The 15,641-nt window shown below is 37.4% G+C and overlaps 1 protein-coding gene across 1 annotated transcript in view; it reads left to right on the top strand.

Moving 5' to 3' along the window:
* Window positions 1-15,641, top strand: part of DMXL1 (Dmx like 1) — an 89,817-nt gene that overhangs the window by 47,981 nt on the left and 26,195 nt on the right. The window contains 8 exon segments of the mRNA XM_050716586.1: window positions 2,576-2,673; window positions 3,376-3,541; window positions 4,339-4,591; window positions 6,278-7,368; window positions 8,560-8,751; window positions 9,942-10,018; window positions 10,233-10,360; window positions 12,038-12,286. Coding sequence (XP_050572543.1) covers window positions 2,576-2,673; window positions 3,376-3,541; window positions 4,339-4,591; window positions 6,278-7,368; window positions 8,560-8,751; window positions 9,942-10,018; window positions 10,233-10,360; window positions 12,038-12,286 — 2,254 coding nt within the window.

The raw sequence follows: 15,641 nt of genomic DNA, 5'->3' as shown, positions 1-15,641 counted from the left end.
AAGAGGAAGCAGTCTGGGAGATTCTTGGAGTACGTGGAGGATAGCTTCCTGACACAGGTTGTGAGTGAGCCACCTAAGAAAGGTGCCCCACTTGACCTGTTGTTTGCAAACAGGTAAAGTGGCCTCCAGCATAAAAAAGACATGGAACTGTTCAAGCAGCTTGATAGGAGGGCCACAAAGATGCTGAAAGGGCTGTAGCACCTCTGCTATGAAGTCAGGCTGAGAGATTTGGGGTGGTTTAGTCCGGAGAAGAGAAGGCTATGCAGGTAGACCGTATAGCGGCCTTCCAGTACTTAAAGGGAGACTATGGGAAAGGTGGGGAAGGATTCTTTATTGCAGACTGTAGTGACAGGATGAGGGGTAAGAATATTAAAGTAAAAGACGGTAGGTTTAGATCAGGTATTAGGAAGAAATTCTTTATTCTGAGGGTGGTGAGGTACTTGACCAGGTTGCCCAGAGAAGTTGTGGATGCCCCATCCCTGGAAGTGTTCAAGGGCAGGTTGGATGGGGCTTCAGGCTAACTTGTTATAGCAAAAGATGTCCCTGCACATGGCAGGGGTTGGGGGGGGGGGGGGTGGAACTAGATGATCTTTAAGATCCCTTCCAACCCAACCCATTCTGTGGTTCTGTGACCTGATGTGATGGTTCTAGGCTGTCTTGGGCATAGTGGTAATGAAATGATAGTTTTTGATCTTTGGTGAAGTAAGGAAGGTGGTTAGCAGAACTGCTACCTTGAATTTCTAGAGGGCAGACTTTGGCCTAATTAGAGACCTGGTTGATAGAATCCCTTGGGAGGCAGTTTTGAAAGGCAAGTGTGCCATTCAAACAGGAGTCAAAAACAAGAATCCATGAATGTTAGACAGTTTTCAGGAATGAAGCCTTAAGGGTGAAGGAAGAGGCTGTCCCAATGTGCTGAAAGTTGAGCCAGTGGGAGAGAAGACCAGTTTGGCTGAATAGATTGCCTCTTCAGGAACTCATGAAGAAAAAGAGTTTGAGATCTGGAAAAACAGACAGGTAATTCAGGAGGACTGTAGAGCTGTTGTGAAGTTCTGCAGGGAGAAAATGAGAAGGGCCAAATCCAACTACAACTCAGGTTGGCTAGTGGAGTAAAAGACAACAAAAATTAATTTATAAATACATTAACAGAAAAGGAACAGCAAGGAGAATCTCCATCCTTTATTGGATATGAGGGGAAACAGACAAAAGATGAGGAAAAGGCTGAGGTACTTTATGAGTACTTCAAGAGGCAAAATGCCTCTTTTGCCTCTGCCTTTACTAGTAAGGCCAGGGAACTCAGCCCCCTGCGTTTGAAGATTGTAGTGAGATGAAGGTCCTATAATCCAGAGGGAAACTAAGTGACCACCTACATCATTTGAACATTCACAAGTTTGAGAGTGGAAGTGATTAATCCAAAGGTTCTGAAGGAGTTGGGGAAAAATGCTCGCCGGGCCACTTTCAGTAATTTACCAGCAGTTCTGGCTGTCCAGGGAGGTCCCAGTTGACCAGGTTAGCTGATACGACACCAATCTACAAGAAGGACAGGAAAGGAGGATACAGAGAATGACAGGTCTGGCAGTCTGATCTTGGTGCCATGGAAGGTTGTGGAGCAGATCATCTTGAATGTCATCATCCATCATGCATGGAACAATTGAGTGATCAGATGCAGCCAGCATGGGCTTATGAAAGGCAGGTCCTGCCTTACTAACCTGATCTCTTTCTGTGACAAGGTGACCCACTTAGCAGATGAGGGAAAGGCTGTGGATGTTGTCTGCCTAGATTTTAGTAAAGCATTTGACACTGTTTCCATCAGTATTCTCCTGAGAAACTTGCTGCTCATAGCTTGGACAGGTGTACAGTTCACTAGGTGAAGAGCTGTCTGGATGGCTGGACTCTAAGGGCCCTAGTGAAGGAAGTTAGTCCAGTTGGTGTCTGGTCACCAGTGGCATATCCCATGGCTCAGTCTTAGGGCCAGTTTTGTTTAACATTTTTATCAATGGTCTGGATGGTGGTTTAGTATGGAGAAGAGGAGGCTGAGGGGGAAGACCTCTCAGTTTCTACAACTACCTGAAATGTGGTTGAAGTGAGGAGGGTGTTGGTCTCTTTTTCTCAGGTGACAAGTGATAGGACACAAAGAAGCAGTGTCTAGTTCTGCCAGAGGAGGTTTAGTTTGGATATCAGGAAGAATTTCTTTGCAGAGAAGGTGGTTAAGCATTGGAATGGGCTGCTTAGGGGAGTGGTGGAGTTCCCATCCCTGGAGATGTGTGTATGTAGCCCCAAGGAATATGCTTTAATGATGAGATGCAGTAGGTCAGGTTGATGGTCGGACTTGATGACCTTGAAGGTATGTTCCAGCCTAAAGGTTTCTGTGATTAAATAATAACAATGAGTTGAAGCAGTAGTAGCTTCACATGTTCTTATCTCAGGATCCATCTTCTCACACTGGATCTGTGTTAAATAGAACATCCAAACAAACTCTGTGGGGCATGGGATATCAGAAGCAAGAGGAACCCAGTCGAAGATTCTCTTAAAATCTTGTGTATGTATTTTTTTCCCCCTTGTTGAATTGTCTTCACAGGTAGCTAAAGCAGCCTTTCAGCGTAATAATGATCCACTTGATGCAGCCATTTTTTACCTTGCGATGAAAAAGAAGGCTGTGATCTGGGGACTATACAGGTAGGAGGTATCCAGGATCTTAAATGGAGTTTCTTAACAGTGTGGTATAATTTGGGGAAAAATGTTGAATGATGGTGATTAAAAAGAAACACAAATGTTAGCATTGGAAACTGAGATCCAATTTAGTAACTTATTTAGAATTTGAATGGGTAGTTATTAAGCTTCTTGTATTTAGTGTGGTAATTTAGTCATTTCTAAAGGTCAATGCTTTCAAGTTTTAGTCTCAAATCTACTGTAATTTCATTCACTGCTTAATTCTGATTTACTGCTCCTGGACTGCCTGTGTTCTGTTTGGAATGACATGGATATCCTTAAGAAAAGGGGCTTTAATTATGAATTTTACCATAAATTCAAAAGACTGAATTAAGCTTGTCTTTCAAACTGGAGTTTGATAATAATGTTCAACTTTGCAACCTTTCTAAAAGGTAGTTTGAAATGTGACTTGCTTTGAATATATCACCTGGGGGAAAAATAAGTTTTTCTGTGTTTATATGAAGCTAACTAAAAATACTATTAGTCTTATACTTAGTAATGTTTTTGTTAGTTTATAAAAACAAAGCCTCCTATGCTCCCAGTGCTCCCAGCCTCTGCATTTCTTATTGAAAATATCTGTGTAAAATTCTACTGACATCAGAAGAAATCAGGAGACAAAATTCGTATGATAAATATAATATATTTTTGTTAATTATGTTCAATATGCAGGTCCCAAAAAGATACTAAAATGACACAGTTTTTTGGAAACAACTTCACTGAGGACAGGTGGCGTAAAGCAGCATTAAAGAATGCTTTCTCTTTGCTTGGCAAACAGCGTTTTGAACATTCTGCGGCATTTTTCTTGTTGGCAGGACACTTAAAAGATGCAGTGGAGGTAATAAAATAATGAACTTTTTTTGTTTAAGACTGATATATTTTCCTAACATACCAATGTACTGAGTGTGACTGAAATGCGTGAGGAATTTGCAATTTAAATTAGTATGACCCCTGAAGATTCCAGTCTGTTTGCTCTTTCCCTCTCTTACCCTCATGCATACTAATGGCATAAAAATCCTTGATCTTGATCTAGACGTTTTGATTGTTTTAGCTCTCAGGCTAGTGATGCTAGGTTCATGGCTGATTTCTCTCTAATAATATTGGGAGGGCTATCTACCGTTAACATGTTCTTGGTTTTTCTGTCCTGTCATGTATGAAGAGAATGTCGTTTTCCGTTGGGAGGTTTCAGGTCTGAAAATGAAGGCTCTTTGGCAGTGATGTGATTTGGCTCCTAGAATCCTTTCACAAAATAAAAATCTTTCCAGGTTCTGCTTATAAGACTTGAAAAACTGGGAGGGAATATGTCTTTGATAGCGAAGTGTTATGTTCTGTAGAGCTTCTGAACCTAAACATCCAACTTCAAGATGTGGCACGTACACACTGACAATGAGACATTGATGCCAGCTGATTTCAAAGATCTAGTGACGTGTCAGACTTAAACTGAAGAAATGACAAATCAGCTCTTTTATATAATTGTTGGCCACAGCTATTAAGCCTGCTTTCTGCTAATTTTTTATGGAGTCGATACATGTATCTCAGTCTGAATGTATTCTTACCATTTCCTGCCTTCTGATTGTTTTAACCAGAAGAAAAATTAGAATGTTTGATCTTGTAGCTATACTTATTTTCATTTAGGTCTGCCTTGAAAAATTGAATGACATTCAGTTGGCTCTAGTAATATCAAGACTTTATGAGTCAGAGTTTGAAGTGTCTAGTACTTATAAATCTATACTACAGAAGAGAATTTTGGGAAGTGCCTTTCCTGGAAAGGAGAGCTCAGGAAACATGTACTGTGATCCTTTTCTGCGTAGTATGGCTTACTGGATTTTGGAAGATTACAGCAAGGCTCTTGACACTTTGATTAAACATTCTGTTGAAGATGAAGGAGGTAAGAACGAGTATTTTGATTGTTAGGTTGGTTTTAACTATCTATTCATTTATAGAGTATTAGGGTATAGTCTGAATGTTATCAGGTACTGCACAGTTGCTCATCATTTCTAGTAAATAGGTTGATGTTTTATTTATAGTAAATGTGATGACTGTGTTATTATCCTGTATTGCATGAATGGATTCTTAATTTATCCTTTAAGTATGTGAATATCAGGAGAACAAGAATGACCCTACAGTGGTACAGCATTTCCACTGTTTTTCCAGTAGCATCTTCAAGAGGAAAAGACAAATTAACTTCAGTAGGAACTCTGTCACAACCTAGGAAAAAATTCCTGATCACGGATCACATAGTTACTTTATATAGCAGAGCTGTGAATACATGGTGCTTTGTAGCTTTTAGTCCTTAGTAAGATTGATTGACCACACTGATAAACTGCCGTAGAAAGGATTGTTTTGATATTTATGATACAAGGAGATCCACCTGGGGCCTGGAATGCTGTATGAGATGTATAATGTAAGTCTCTTAAAGTGAATTTTCTCCCTGTTCAATTGCTAGTTTTATAGACTGCTTCTATTACACAGATGGATTATTTCCTAAAGTTAGTATTCTCAAATAATTTAAATGTTTCAAGTGCCTAGCAGTAAATATGATAGCTGGCTTCTGTCTTGTCTACTGAGAGAAATATGAAGGGGATAAATGAAAGACTCAATCACCAGAGCTGTGTAAAATCTTAAAAACCAATTTCAGTAGGACTTTAATACTTAAAGGTGATTTTAAGCAAATGAGTAATACAGTGTTCAGTTGTTGCCATCTTGTTCACATACTCCTGCGTTTAATCATTTTTAAAGGTTACTAATTCTTCTTTAATCAATTTAGAGTCTTATTTGTGGTATTTTGCATTTTTTAATTATTTAATAGGCGATCTTTTATGTACCTGTTCCTATTATCTGTAGTTTTTAGTGTCATAGTTCCTGATAGCAGAAACAGTAAGGGTATATCTCAGCTAACCTTGGCTTTTTTAAAGTTGTGAATTGTCCTGTGTTGATGCTCCTAGCTTTTCAATGATTTTCTGAACATCTGTTCATAAAGTGTCAGCATAAGACGGGAAGCTATTTGTATAAGCTTATTGTGCTTTTGGACATGAAAATTAAATCTGTACAAGTTGCAATGCTGTATAATTCACTTATTGTATGCAATACTGATATCAGTATGTATAAGCGTTACAGACTCCCCAGTTTTATTCAAAGTTGCATTTTGTTAGGAAGCATTCAAAAATACTAATCAAAAACTTACTAGAGGACCTTTTTTCCCCAAGTAAAAAGCTTTAGTAGGATGGAACATCTTAATGCCAGTTAGTGGTGGACACTTCGGAAATTTATATTACCAACAAGAAGGACACCACATTTGACTGCAGTAGAACAGGCCTTGCTTCAAAGAAAAGAAATGCCATTTTTTTTTTAATTTAAACTTATTAAATGCTCTCAGTCCAGGTTCTCTTTTTAGTGATTAGGTTTGACAATGTCCTCCCCACTTCCTATTGATGAAGGTGAAAAAAGGGGTAGAATGAAGTCAACAACAGAACGAATATTAAGACCTAATGGCCTTCTGATGAATTTAGAAATTTTCAGATGTATTATTTCATGTGGAATTGTAGATTTTCCTCATGATGCAACATCTTTTCAGATGAAGGAGATGGCTCATCAAGTTGTAACCCTGCAGTGTTTAACTTCTACAACTACTTAAGAACACATCCTCTCCTGCTGAGACGTCATTTTGGCTCTTCTGATGCCTCTTCTACACACATTTGCCTGACAGTAGAAAATGGATTAGCTGACAAAATCAACCTAGGTGAAAGACGACTTTTCTTCACCACGGCATATGCTCATTTAAAAGCTGGTTGTCCTATGTTGGCCTTAGAAGTGTTATCAAAGATGCCCAAAGTTGTCAAGAGGTCAAAGCCATTCTGTAGATCCCCTAGCTTAATGGATACTAGTAAAGATTTCTCACCATCTTCTCCAGTTAAAGAGCTGGAAACAAAAGATCAGGCTTCCAGTTTTGATTGGTCACAGCCTGTATTGAATGGTCTAGGGTCATCTTCAGATTGTTCTTCAGGAAAACATTCAAGTTCAACTCTTTCATTTGACTGGAGTCAACCAAATGTTGTATTCCAAGATGAAGATTTGAAACTACAGTCAGACAGTGATGAAGGTGATGAGAGTGAAGATTCCTCCCTGGTGATGAAGGAGCTAAAACCTCTGAAGAGAAGTGAAAAGTCATACGAAACAAGCTCTAGCTACACAGAATCTTTTAGTGCAATTGATGAAAAAGATATTCTGAGCCCATCAGAAGATATAATTTCAGCACAGCTGAAGTTTAGAGCATGCTTGAAAATTCTTACTGTAGAGCTTCGAACGCTGTCCACTGGTTATGAGGTGGATGGTGGAAAATTAAGGTATCAGCTTTATCAGTGGCTTGAAAGAGAAGTGATAGCTCTGCAAAAGACCTGTGATTATAGTGTTGAAGTAGAAGAGATACAGTCAGGAATTAACGTGATGACAGAGGAAGTTGCATTACATGAAAATACTGAAGACTTAGCTGACCAGCAAAAAGCCATGCAACAGAAAGAAAACTTTCAGAAAAGACGTCAATGGCTTCTGAAATACCAGTCTCTCTTACGAATGTTCCTTAGTTACTGCATACTTCATGGTTCTCATGGTGGAGGTTTGGCATCTGTTAGAATGGAATTAATTCTGCTACTGCAGGAATCTCAGCAGGTATGTGGGGGAAATCAATTTGTGTTTTCTCTGCTTCAGAGTTGTAGATTTTTTGAATGTTTCATATTACTGTTGAAATTTTCTTATTATAGAATCATGGAATCATTAAGGTTGGAAAAGCCCTCCAAGATCATTTGGTCTAACCATCCCCCTACCACCAGTATCACCCACTAAACCATGTCCCTAAGCACCACGTCCAACCTTTCCTTGAACACTCCCAGAGATGGTGACACCACCACTTCCCTGGACAACCTGTCCAATGCCTGGCTACTCTTTCTGAAAAGAAGTTTCTCCTAATTTCCAACCTGAACCTCCCCTGGTGCAGCTTGAGGCCATTCCCTCTAGTCTTATCACTAGTTGTCTGGGAGAAGAGGCCAAACCCCAACTCCCCACACCTTCCTTTCAGGTAGTTGAGGAGAGCAATGAGGTCTCCCCTGAGCCTTCTCTTCTCCAGACTAAACAACCCCAGTTCCCTCAGCTGCTCCTCATAGCACTTGTGGTCCAGGCTCTTCACCAGCTTCTAGACACGCTCCAGGGCCTCGGTGTCCTTCTTGTAGTGAGGGGCCCAAACCTGAACACAGTACTTGAGGTGCAGCCTCACCACAGCAGAGTACAGGGGGATAATCACCTCCCTGGTCCTGCTGGCCACACTATACATCCTGATACAAGCCAGGGTGCCTTTGGCCTTCTTGGCCACCTGTGCACACTGCTGGCTTATGTTCAGGTGAGCATTAGTCAGCACCCCCAGACCATTTTCCTCTGCACCGCTTTCCAGCCACTCTGCCCTAAGCCTGTAGCGCTGCATGGGGTTGTTGTGGCCAAAGTGCAGGCCCCGGCACTTAGCCATGTTGAACCTCATTCCATTGGCCTCTGTCCATCGACCCATCCTGTCCAGGTCCCTCTGCAGGGCCTTCCTACCCTCCAGCAGATCGACATTTTCCCCCCCAACTTGGTGCCCTCTGCAAACTTACTGAGGGTGCCCTCAATTACCTCATACAGATCATCTAAGATGTTAAAGAGGATGGGCCTGATTTATTGTATATACTTGTTTTATTATAAATGTAATGCTTTGCTTTCTGTAGATTATGGATTTCTTTTTGTTATTTTAGAACTTCCTTCCCTTCTTAAAAGTTTTGTTCACTTTAGGAGGCTCTACTATCATTTTGTGCGTTTTTTCTTGCTTGTTTTTAGGAGCAGTCCATACAGATACCATCCACACCTCTGCCAGAGCAAAGCTCCATACCTCTCCTATTTGCTTGCACAGCTAGTGTTAGAACAGTGGTGGCTAATCCATTGTTACATCTTGGTAACTTAACTCATGATATTTTACATGCCATAATAAACCTTGATTCGCCACCTCATCCAGATACTCAGAACAACAAGGTGTGTATTTTTTGCGGTAATTTGGATTTCTTGTTGTCATTGTCCAGTTTAAGTCATGAATGTTTTTCTGACAGCATGAAAACTTCCTGTTACGTCTTCTACGTAAGTAACAAAATACAATGTAAATATGTTCTGCTGTAATACTGATCTTAGGCTAAAAATAATATCACTGAATTAGTGGACTGACCTCTTTCAGGACTGGACGTTTGTCCAAGAAGACATCCGTTATGGAAAAGATGTTGTACTATACCACCAATGTCACAATTAGCAATGTCACAATTAGCTTTCAGAGAATACAATCATAATTTGTTATATTAATGGTAAACTCATATCTTCAGTCCTAGACCTAAGTAAAATTAAATTTTGAAGTGTAAAAATTGATTTTCTGCCAGGTGCAAAAAACTCAAACACTTTTGTGAAACATCATATATGTTCATACAGTAAAATATAACTATTTTATTTCTAAGTTAAGTTTCCATAAGATTTCTTCTGTATTTAGGCTGGGACTGGAAGCTAGACCTAATCCTTTAGGTTAAATCTTTCCTGCAGTTTTACGTGTGTTAAGTTTTACTAGGGATTTATAGAGAACACTCATGAGATTGATTGCTCAGTTCCTCATCTGTGCTTAATTTCAGACGGAACAGACAAATAAGTGTTTATAATAAATTTTAACTGAACCATTAGGTCAACAGATTCTCTAGCTCTATATAAAAATGTGTTTTGTGATACATAAAATATCTATCAACTATGACAAAAATAATGGTGGTGATTGTGATACTGAATACATTGTGTGTGTTGGAGACCTGTACAAGAATTTGTGAGATGCTAAGATGCAGTCTTCATTATGAAGCACAGCATTTGTAATTGTGAGCCAACATATTAACATGCTGTCTTAAGTGTAACTCAGAACTGTTATGTAGTGGTTTAAGATGGTGGTGTTTCTTAATAGTGCAGCTAGAGCTGAGCTTTGATTATGTGTTGTTGGGTTGTGTGAGTTTCATTGAAAAGTGAATTGACTTAACTTGAAATTAATTCTGAAGAGAACGTGGCTTTGTTAATGAATTTTTGCCATGAGTACTTGTATCTTCCACATTAAGTGCCACTGTTACAAATCTGTATGTATTAAATGCTATGATACTAACCACTGTTCATTTTATGTGTAATACATTCTATAAATCTGTGTCTTCCAGATATATGTAATGCATACCTTAGCAGCATCCCTCTCTGCTTGCATCTACCAATGTCTTTGTGATGGCCACAGCTACAGGTAAAAGGTCTTTGAGAAGCACTTTCTAGAGAACAGTAAAGATACAGTTTCACTGTACTGTGTATACAATGCACAGAGCACCAGAAAGCAGTACTCACATCTGCCTCCATATAGCAAGGGTTATAACTTGAATAGTTTTAAATCTAACTGTGTGGGTTGAGGTTTTTTTGTTTGTTTGTTTTAGTAAATATGACATCCCATTTATGTTTTACAGCTCATTCCAAGCAAATCAGTTCACTGGAACAGTGTATCAGACAGTGCTATTAACTCAGCGCCACTCTCTAAGAACAACAAGCTTAGAAGAAACAGTGACTCCCAATACATCACCTTCTCAGTGGCCAGGTATCTAGAGTTTTTTTGTTTCTTAATGAAAACTTAATTGTGTGAATCCACTCTTAAGAGCATGTAGCCATGCTCCAGACTTCCTAGTAGTATTTGTAACAAAATAATGGTAAAAATAAGTTCTTACAATTAAAGATTGAGTTTTAAAAATCTGTAAGCTAGTAATTGTGTTTATTCCCTAAGTTGAGTTGTTTGATGCATCTTTTTCTTACTAAAAATTGTTAGCTGGTGCTATAGTAGAGAGCCACTAAACTGAAAGTCTGGTGAATTGTTGTCCTGTGCTGTAGTTGCTCTCCCTGCTGGCAGCAGGTCAATCTCACTACTTTTTACTCTTGAAAATAACTTGAAAGGCGATGTTAGCTTGTGCTCAGTCTCAGAATAATTGTAGCTTAGGTGCAGCTGTTGAGCTAACCTGAAACTATTGAAAATGAGAAGTTTGTAATAAATGATATATATTATACAAATATCTGTAAAACCTGCATAGGACTTCAGGTAACAGCCCATGCTGAGATGAAACTGTACTAGTCCCATTAGAGAGAGTGTAAGCTACATAAAATACATCTGTTTGGGCTTCAGTTTACAGCAGTAACTTCAACATAAGCAAAACGAAGAAATATGTTTTCATATTATGGGATTTAATTTCACATTAAAGAATTCTTTTTGAGAACCTCATAGTGTTTGTGTTTGATGCTATGTTATTTCAGCCTCTCAGCCTTTCTGTCACTGTATCTAGAGATTTTGGAGAGAAATCAGCTTGTAATATGTGCACTCCTTGTTTCACTAATTGCAGGCTTAAATTTGTAGTGAATGAGACAAGAGATTGTAAGTAGTTGTGCTTATAGATAATGTCACCTTGAACTGATTTCTCTAGTTTTGAATAACTTCACACACTTTCATTGTGTGCAATTGGAAGAGTAACACATGAGCTGTAGCTTTGGCTATAACTATTTGTGTTTTCACTTATGTGTGCAAAATGAGACAGATGATGCCATATCTGAAACTCTACCCCTGTTTGTAGGGGTATAAAACCACAGCAAAACACAAGATAATGGGTAGTTTAAGTTGACAAACATGATTTTTGTATGGCTTTAGTACTGTTAAGTGGGAATACGGCATTTTCAACACAGTGGAGTTAGGTTTGTAACCGGTGAAATAAGCACGATAGGAAAGTCAGTGGGAAGATTAATACTTTTATTTTAAGCGTAAGAATTTAACAGTGTATAATGAATACATTGTGAGGCACTGGACTAAATATAGAAAATAAAGACAACATTTTCCTGAAAGAAATAAGAAGAAAAGAGAAATTGAGACATAGGGAAAGGAAGATTCATGCATATTAAAGCTGGCAGTGTTATATTTAAACAAAATTTGAATTACTTTTTCTGATTTTTTTCTCTTTTTGTTGAAAAGTTGCTAAGTATATCATCAACTGTAAGTCCAAAACATGAAGCTGAAAAGCTATGGCAAACTGTTGAAAATATAAGCATGTCACTCCTGTCTCCTGGAGTTTTTGATTTCCTCAAACTTAGAATTTTCAACACTAGAAGGTAGTGAATGATGTAAGTTGTCATTCAAAATAACAATCAAGAAATATCAAAATAGTCAAAGGTGAGTTCTCCCCCCAGTGTGCACACATGCACACAGTTTTTCTTTTTTTTTGTGTGTGTGTTTTGACAGGAATAACAGCTCTAGTACGTCTCTTGAATTCTGCTGGTGAGGAAGCCCAGCCAGGGCTCACAGTTTTACTTTGTGAAATACTAACTGCAGTCTATCTGAGTCTGTTCATCCATGGCCTAGCAACGCATTCTAGCAATGAATTGTATCGAATTATGGCTCATCAACTTAACAACAAAATGTGGTCTGCTGTCTTTGGAGGAGGAGCTCATACGCCCAGTAGAGGACAGCTGCAATTAAAGACAAAAACTGGTTAGTATTTGTATTTGTTGTATTTGTGTGTGTTTTTTTTGATGTTGTTAAAAATGATTTGACTGCTGAAAGCTTAAGAGTAATTTCTTTAAACAGTTTGTGTTCAATAATAATACAATATGTTTTTAGATCTGCAATGAAGAACAAAGAACTAAAATTATTAACATGCATATTCTGTAGAAGGGAATAGGAAACAGAAATGAATGGTATTGAAATAATTTTAAAGTAGTACAACTGATGTAATATTGGGGTTAAATTCATCTTATATAGAAAATTTTCTATACTGTTATGACCTAGTTTTTAATGTTCATTTTAAAGCTTTCCAGTTCTGTCCTAACAGGAATATATTCCCATTTTACAAATACAGTATGTTTTCTCTCTTTGGCAGGTAGGCACTTCTCAATGCCTAGCCCACATCAGGTAGTAGTGTTCTCCATGGAATGCGTGGGGTTTTCCAAATCCCTAACTGCCTTCAATACTCATAGTCCTACCAAATCTTCAGGCAAGATACTAGATTTAGTACTAGGCCTTTACATGCAGTTTGCTATGTGTGATTTTTTGCATATGTAGAAAGAGAGGAAAAACTTCTGTTTGCAAGCCATGACATCAAAATTTAAAGCAATGTTTTGTAATGATAACAGCAGTTGAATTGGGCCTTTAAAAAAATTAAATTGACAGTGTTGTAGTAATCTTACTATACTTCCTTTGAAATCAATTTTAAACACAGTTATTTTGACCATGGTTTGAAATGATCAGAAGTGTTTCATGTCTTTGTTAGAGAGCTGCTTGTTTTGCTTCATGAATATAAGCATTATTATGCATGTGGATTTCTAAGTGTTCATCTAAACATTACAAAGAATAGTGCCTTGTTGCTGTTTAATTTTGATAGTCTGAGAACCCTTTAGGAAAGCAAACAACCTTCAAGTTTTAAATACGGATAATAAATTATCCAGAATGAATTTTGTAATACTTTTGGTACAGATTTCTACTTTAAGGTAGTTGGACTTCTGTAAAACCAAGAGCAATGATCATACATATCTACTATCATATCTACCTTTTTTATAAATATTAATCTACTTAAACCATGGTAACTTCTTACATTATATCTGAATATATATACGTATATATATTGTAACTTATATATAAATTATATATTGTTTTATTGGTATCATACATTACATATAAAAATGTCTTACGAACTCGCATTTGAGGAAATTAGATGTTTACATACAGATTTTACTAGACATTTAGAAAAATACTTAGAGAGTAGTGGTATTTAATCAAAGTTCTAATTCTCATTGTAGATCAGATCAGTTTTCTCTTTGGCATTTAATAAATATTTCCACTGGACGTTTTGTCGAATATGTTCGCCATATCAGGATTGCATAATTGGAAACCAAAACTGGCTTCTTTTATTGGCAGTTCTAAGTTTCTTAGGTATTGATAACTGTATACTGGAGTGTTTTAATGTTGCTACTACTGTTTTGAAATTGAGATAACTGTCTTTACATTGCAAGATATCCTGAATGCTTCTAAAGGCCTGTCTACTTCATATTTTTCTTAGAAATGACTGCTGGCTGTCTGATTGCAGGATTAGTAAAACTGTTGCTGGAAGAGTCAAGAAGCTGAAATTGAAAATAAATATCAATTTGTAGGGACAATCAGTCACTGGAAAAGGGGCCTAAAAGGGCTGTGGAATATTGGGAGTTATTCAGTGCTTGAATAAACAAGGCATTGACTAGCTTGATGTAAGCCAGTCTTGTTTTGAACGTGGGGTTGAACCAGTGGCCTCCAGAGGTCTCTTCCAACCTATGTGATTCTCAGATTCCATAATCTTATTGTTTGTTTTTAATGCATGTGTGTCTAGAGCAAGTAGAGAATGATTGAATAAGTAGAACCCCAGTAAGCAGAGGAATCAGATTTAAATCAGATATATTTTTGTGCCCTTACTGTCAGTCTATTTTAATTCTGGCATTCAACATTGAACACTGAGAAGTGAATCTAGTACTTAATTTAGATTTGATATAGTGTCCTACTTTGTTGTTTATAACTAAATTATTTTTATAAATTTATTTTTATATTTTTGTGACATGTTTTCACTCTCAAATGGAGATCAAAAGCCAAAAATTCTTAACGCTAAGAGTTCTAGTTAGATAACACTACGTGATCCTGTAGTCATGCATGTCCAGCATACGTCTCTCCCTGTCTCCATCAGTTCTATCACGCTTCTGTCTGAATGTGGTTGTTAATCTACAGGTTTCAAACTTGTTTTTAAAGGTCATAGCAATATGTACATAGCTGGCCAATAAAGTTGTCATGTGGTTTCCCTTGCTGTCCCTTACTTAAGTTAACTTTAGCATACAATCAGCTTTGGAAGAAAATACCTTGTAATTAAATATGATCTGTTATTAGGATTTTTTAGTCACAAAGTAAAAGAACAGGAACAAAAAAAATAGGTCTTGGTACTCTTGTAAAATCCTGACCTATGTTCAGAATTAGTTTAATAAAAAACTATCACTCCATTTCTTTTCACAGTAAAGATAGAAAAAGCATAGCAGTTCAAATGCTTCCTTATGTTAAACTTCTCATTTCTTGTATTTGCAGTTGCAACAAAAGAATTTGACAAATTGAGTTAGCATTTGAGAATTCCCATCCTTATGTCTTAAAATAGTGGATATATTATGTTTTCAAAGAGGTAATTAGCATCTGAAAAATAACCTTGTTATTTGTTGTATGAAATAGTGTCAAAATCATATTTCTATATAGTTTCTCTTCAAAACAGCTGTGTAACATAAATCTATATAGAGATAGTACTTCCTCTATAATACAGAGGGTTCTTAATGAAAAGTTTGAATTTTGCTTTAACAGTTAGAAATCCATAGTTTCATTTCATGTATTCAATTATTCCATGCTGCAAGAGTACATTAAATGCATAACTTCTTCCAGACTGAATATTTTGCAAAGTATACTTTATAGAATTTAAGTCATTTTGGGTTTCAGATGTAGAAAAGACATTGTCAGAAATTGGATAGTATGTGACTGTTAGAACAAGCTAATTTTCTCTGATGATGATGTTAACTTTCCAAGCAACTAAAAAAGCTTTAGCGCAAATATTGTATCTCATTACTGCTATAGTTGGACTCCTGTAGGGAGAAATGATAAACTTTGTCACCTCTTACTCTGATAAGTTGCCTAACATACCATAGGTTTTGAGAAGCAGATGAGATTAGCAGAACAGTACTGAGCACTTCATTACTTGTGTGGCCTTTCTATTCTCTATTAATGTCTTCGTCTTCTTGCTATTACTCTGTCTCATTCTTATTTCAGCCAGCCATTAAAACAGATTAGAAGTTGG

This window comes from Cygnus atratus, chromosome Z, assembly GCF_013377495.2.
Source record: "Cygnus atratus isolate AKBS03 ecotype Queensland, Australia chromosome Z, CAtr_DNAZoo_HiC_assembly, whole genome shotgun sequence".
Classification (NCBI taxonomy): Eukaryota; Metazoa; Chordata; class Aves; order Anseriformes; family Anatidae; genus Cygnus; species Cygnus atratus.
The sequence above is the reverse complement of the archived record's forward strand: the minus strand, read 5'-3'. Positions and strand labels throughout refer to the sequence as shown.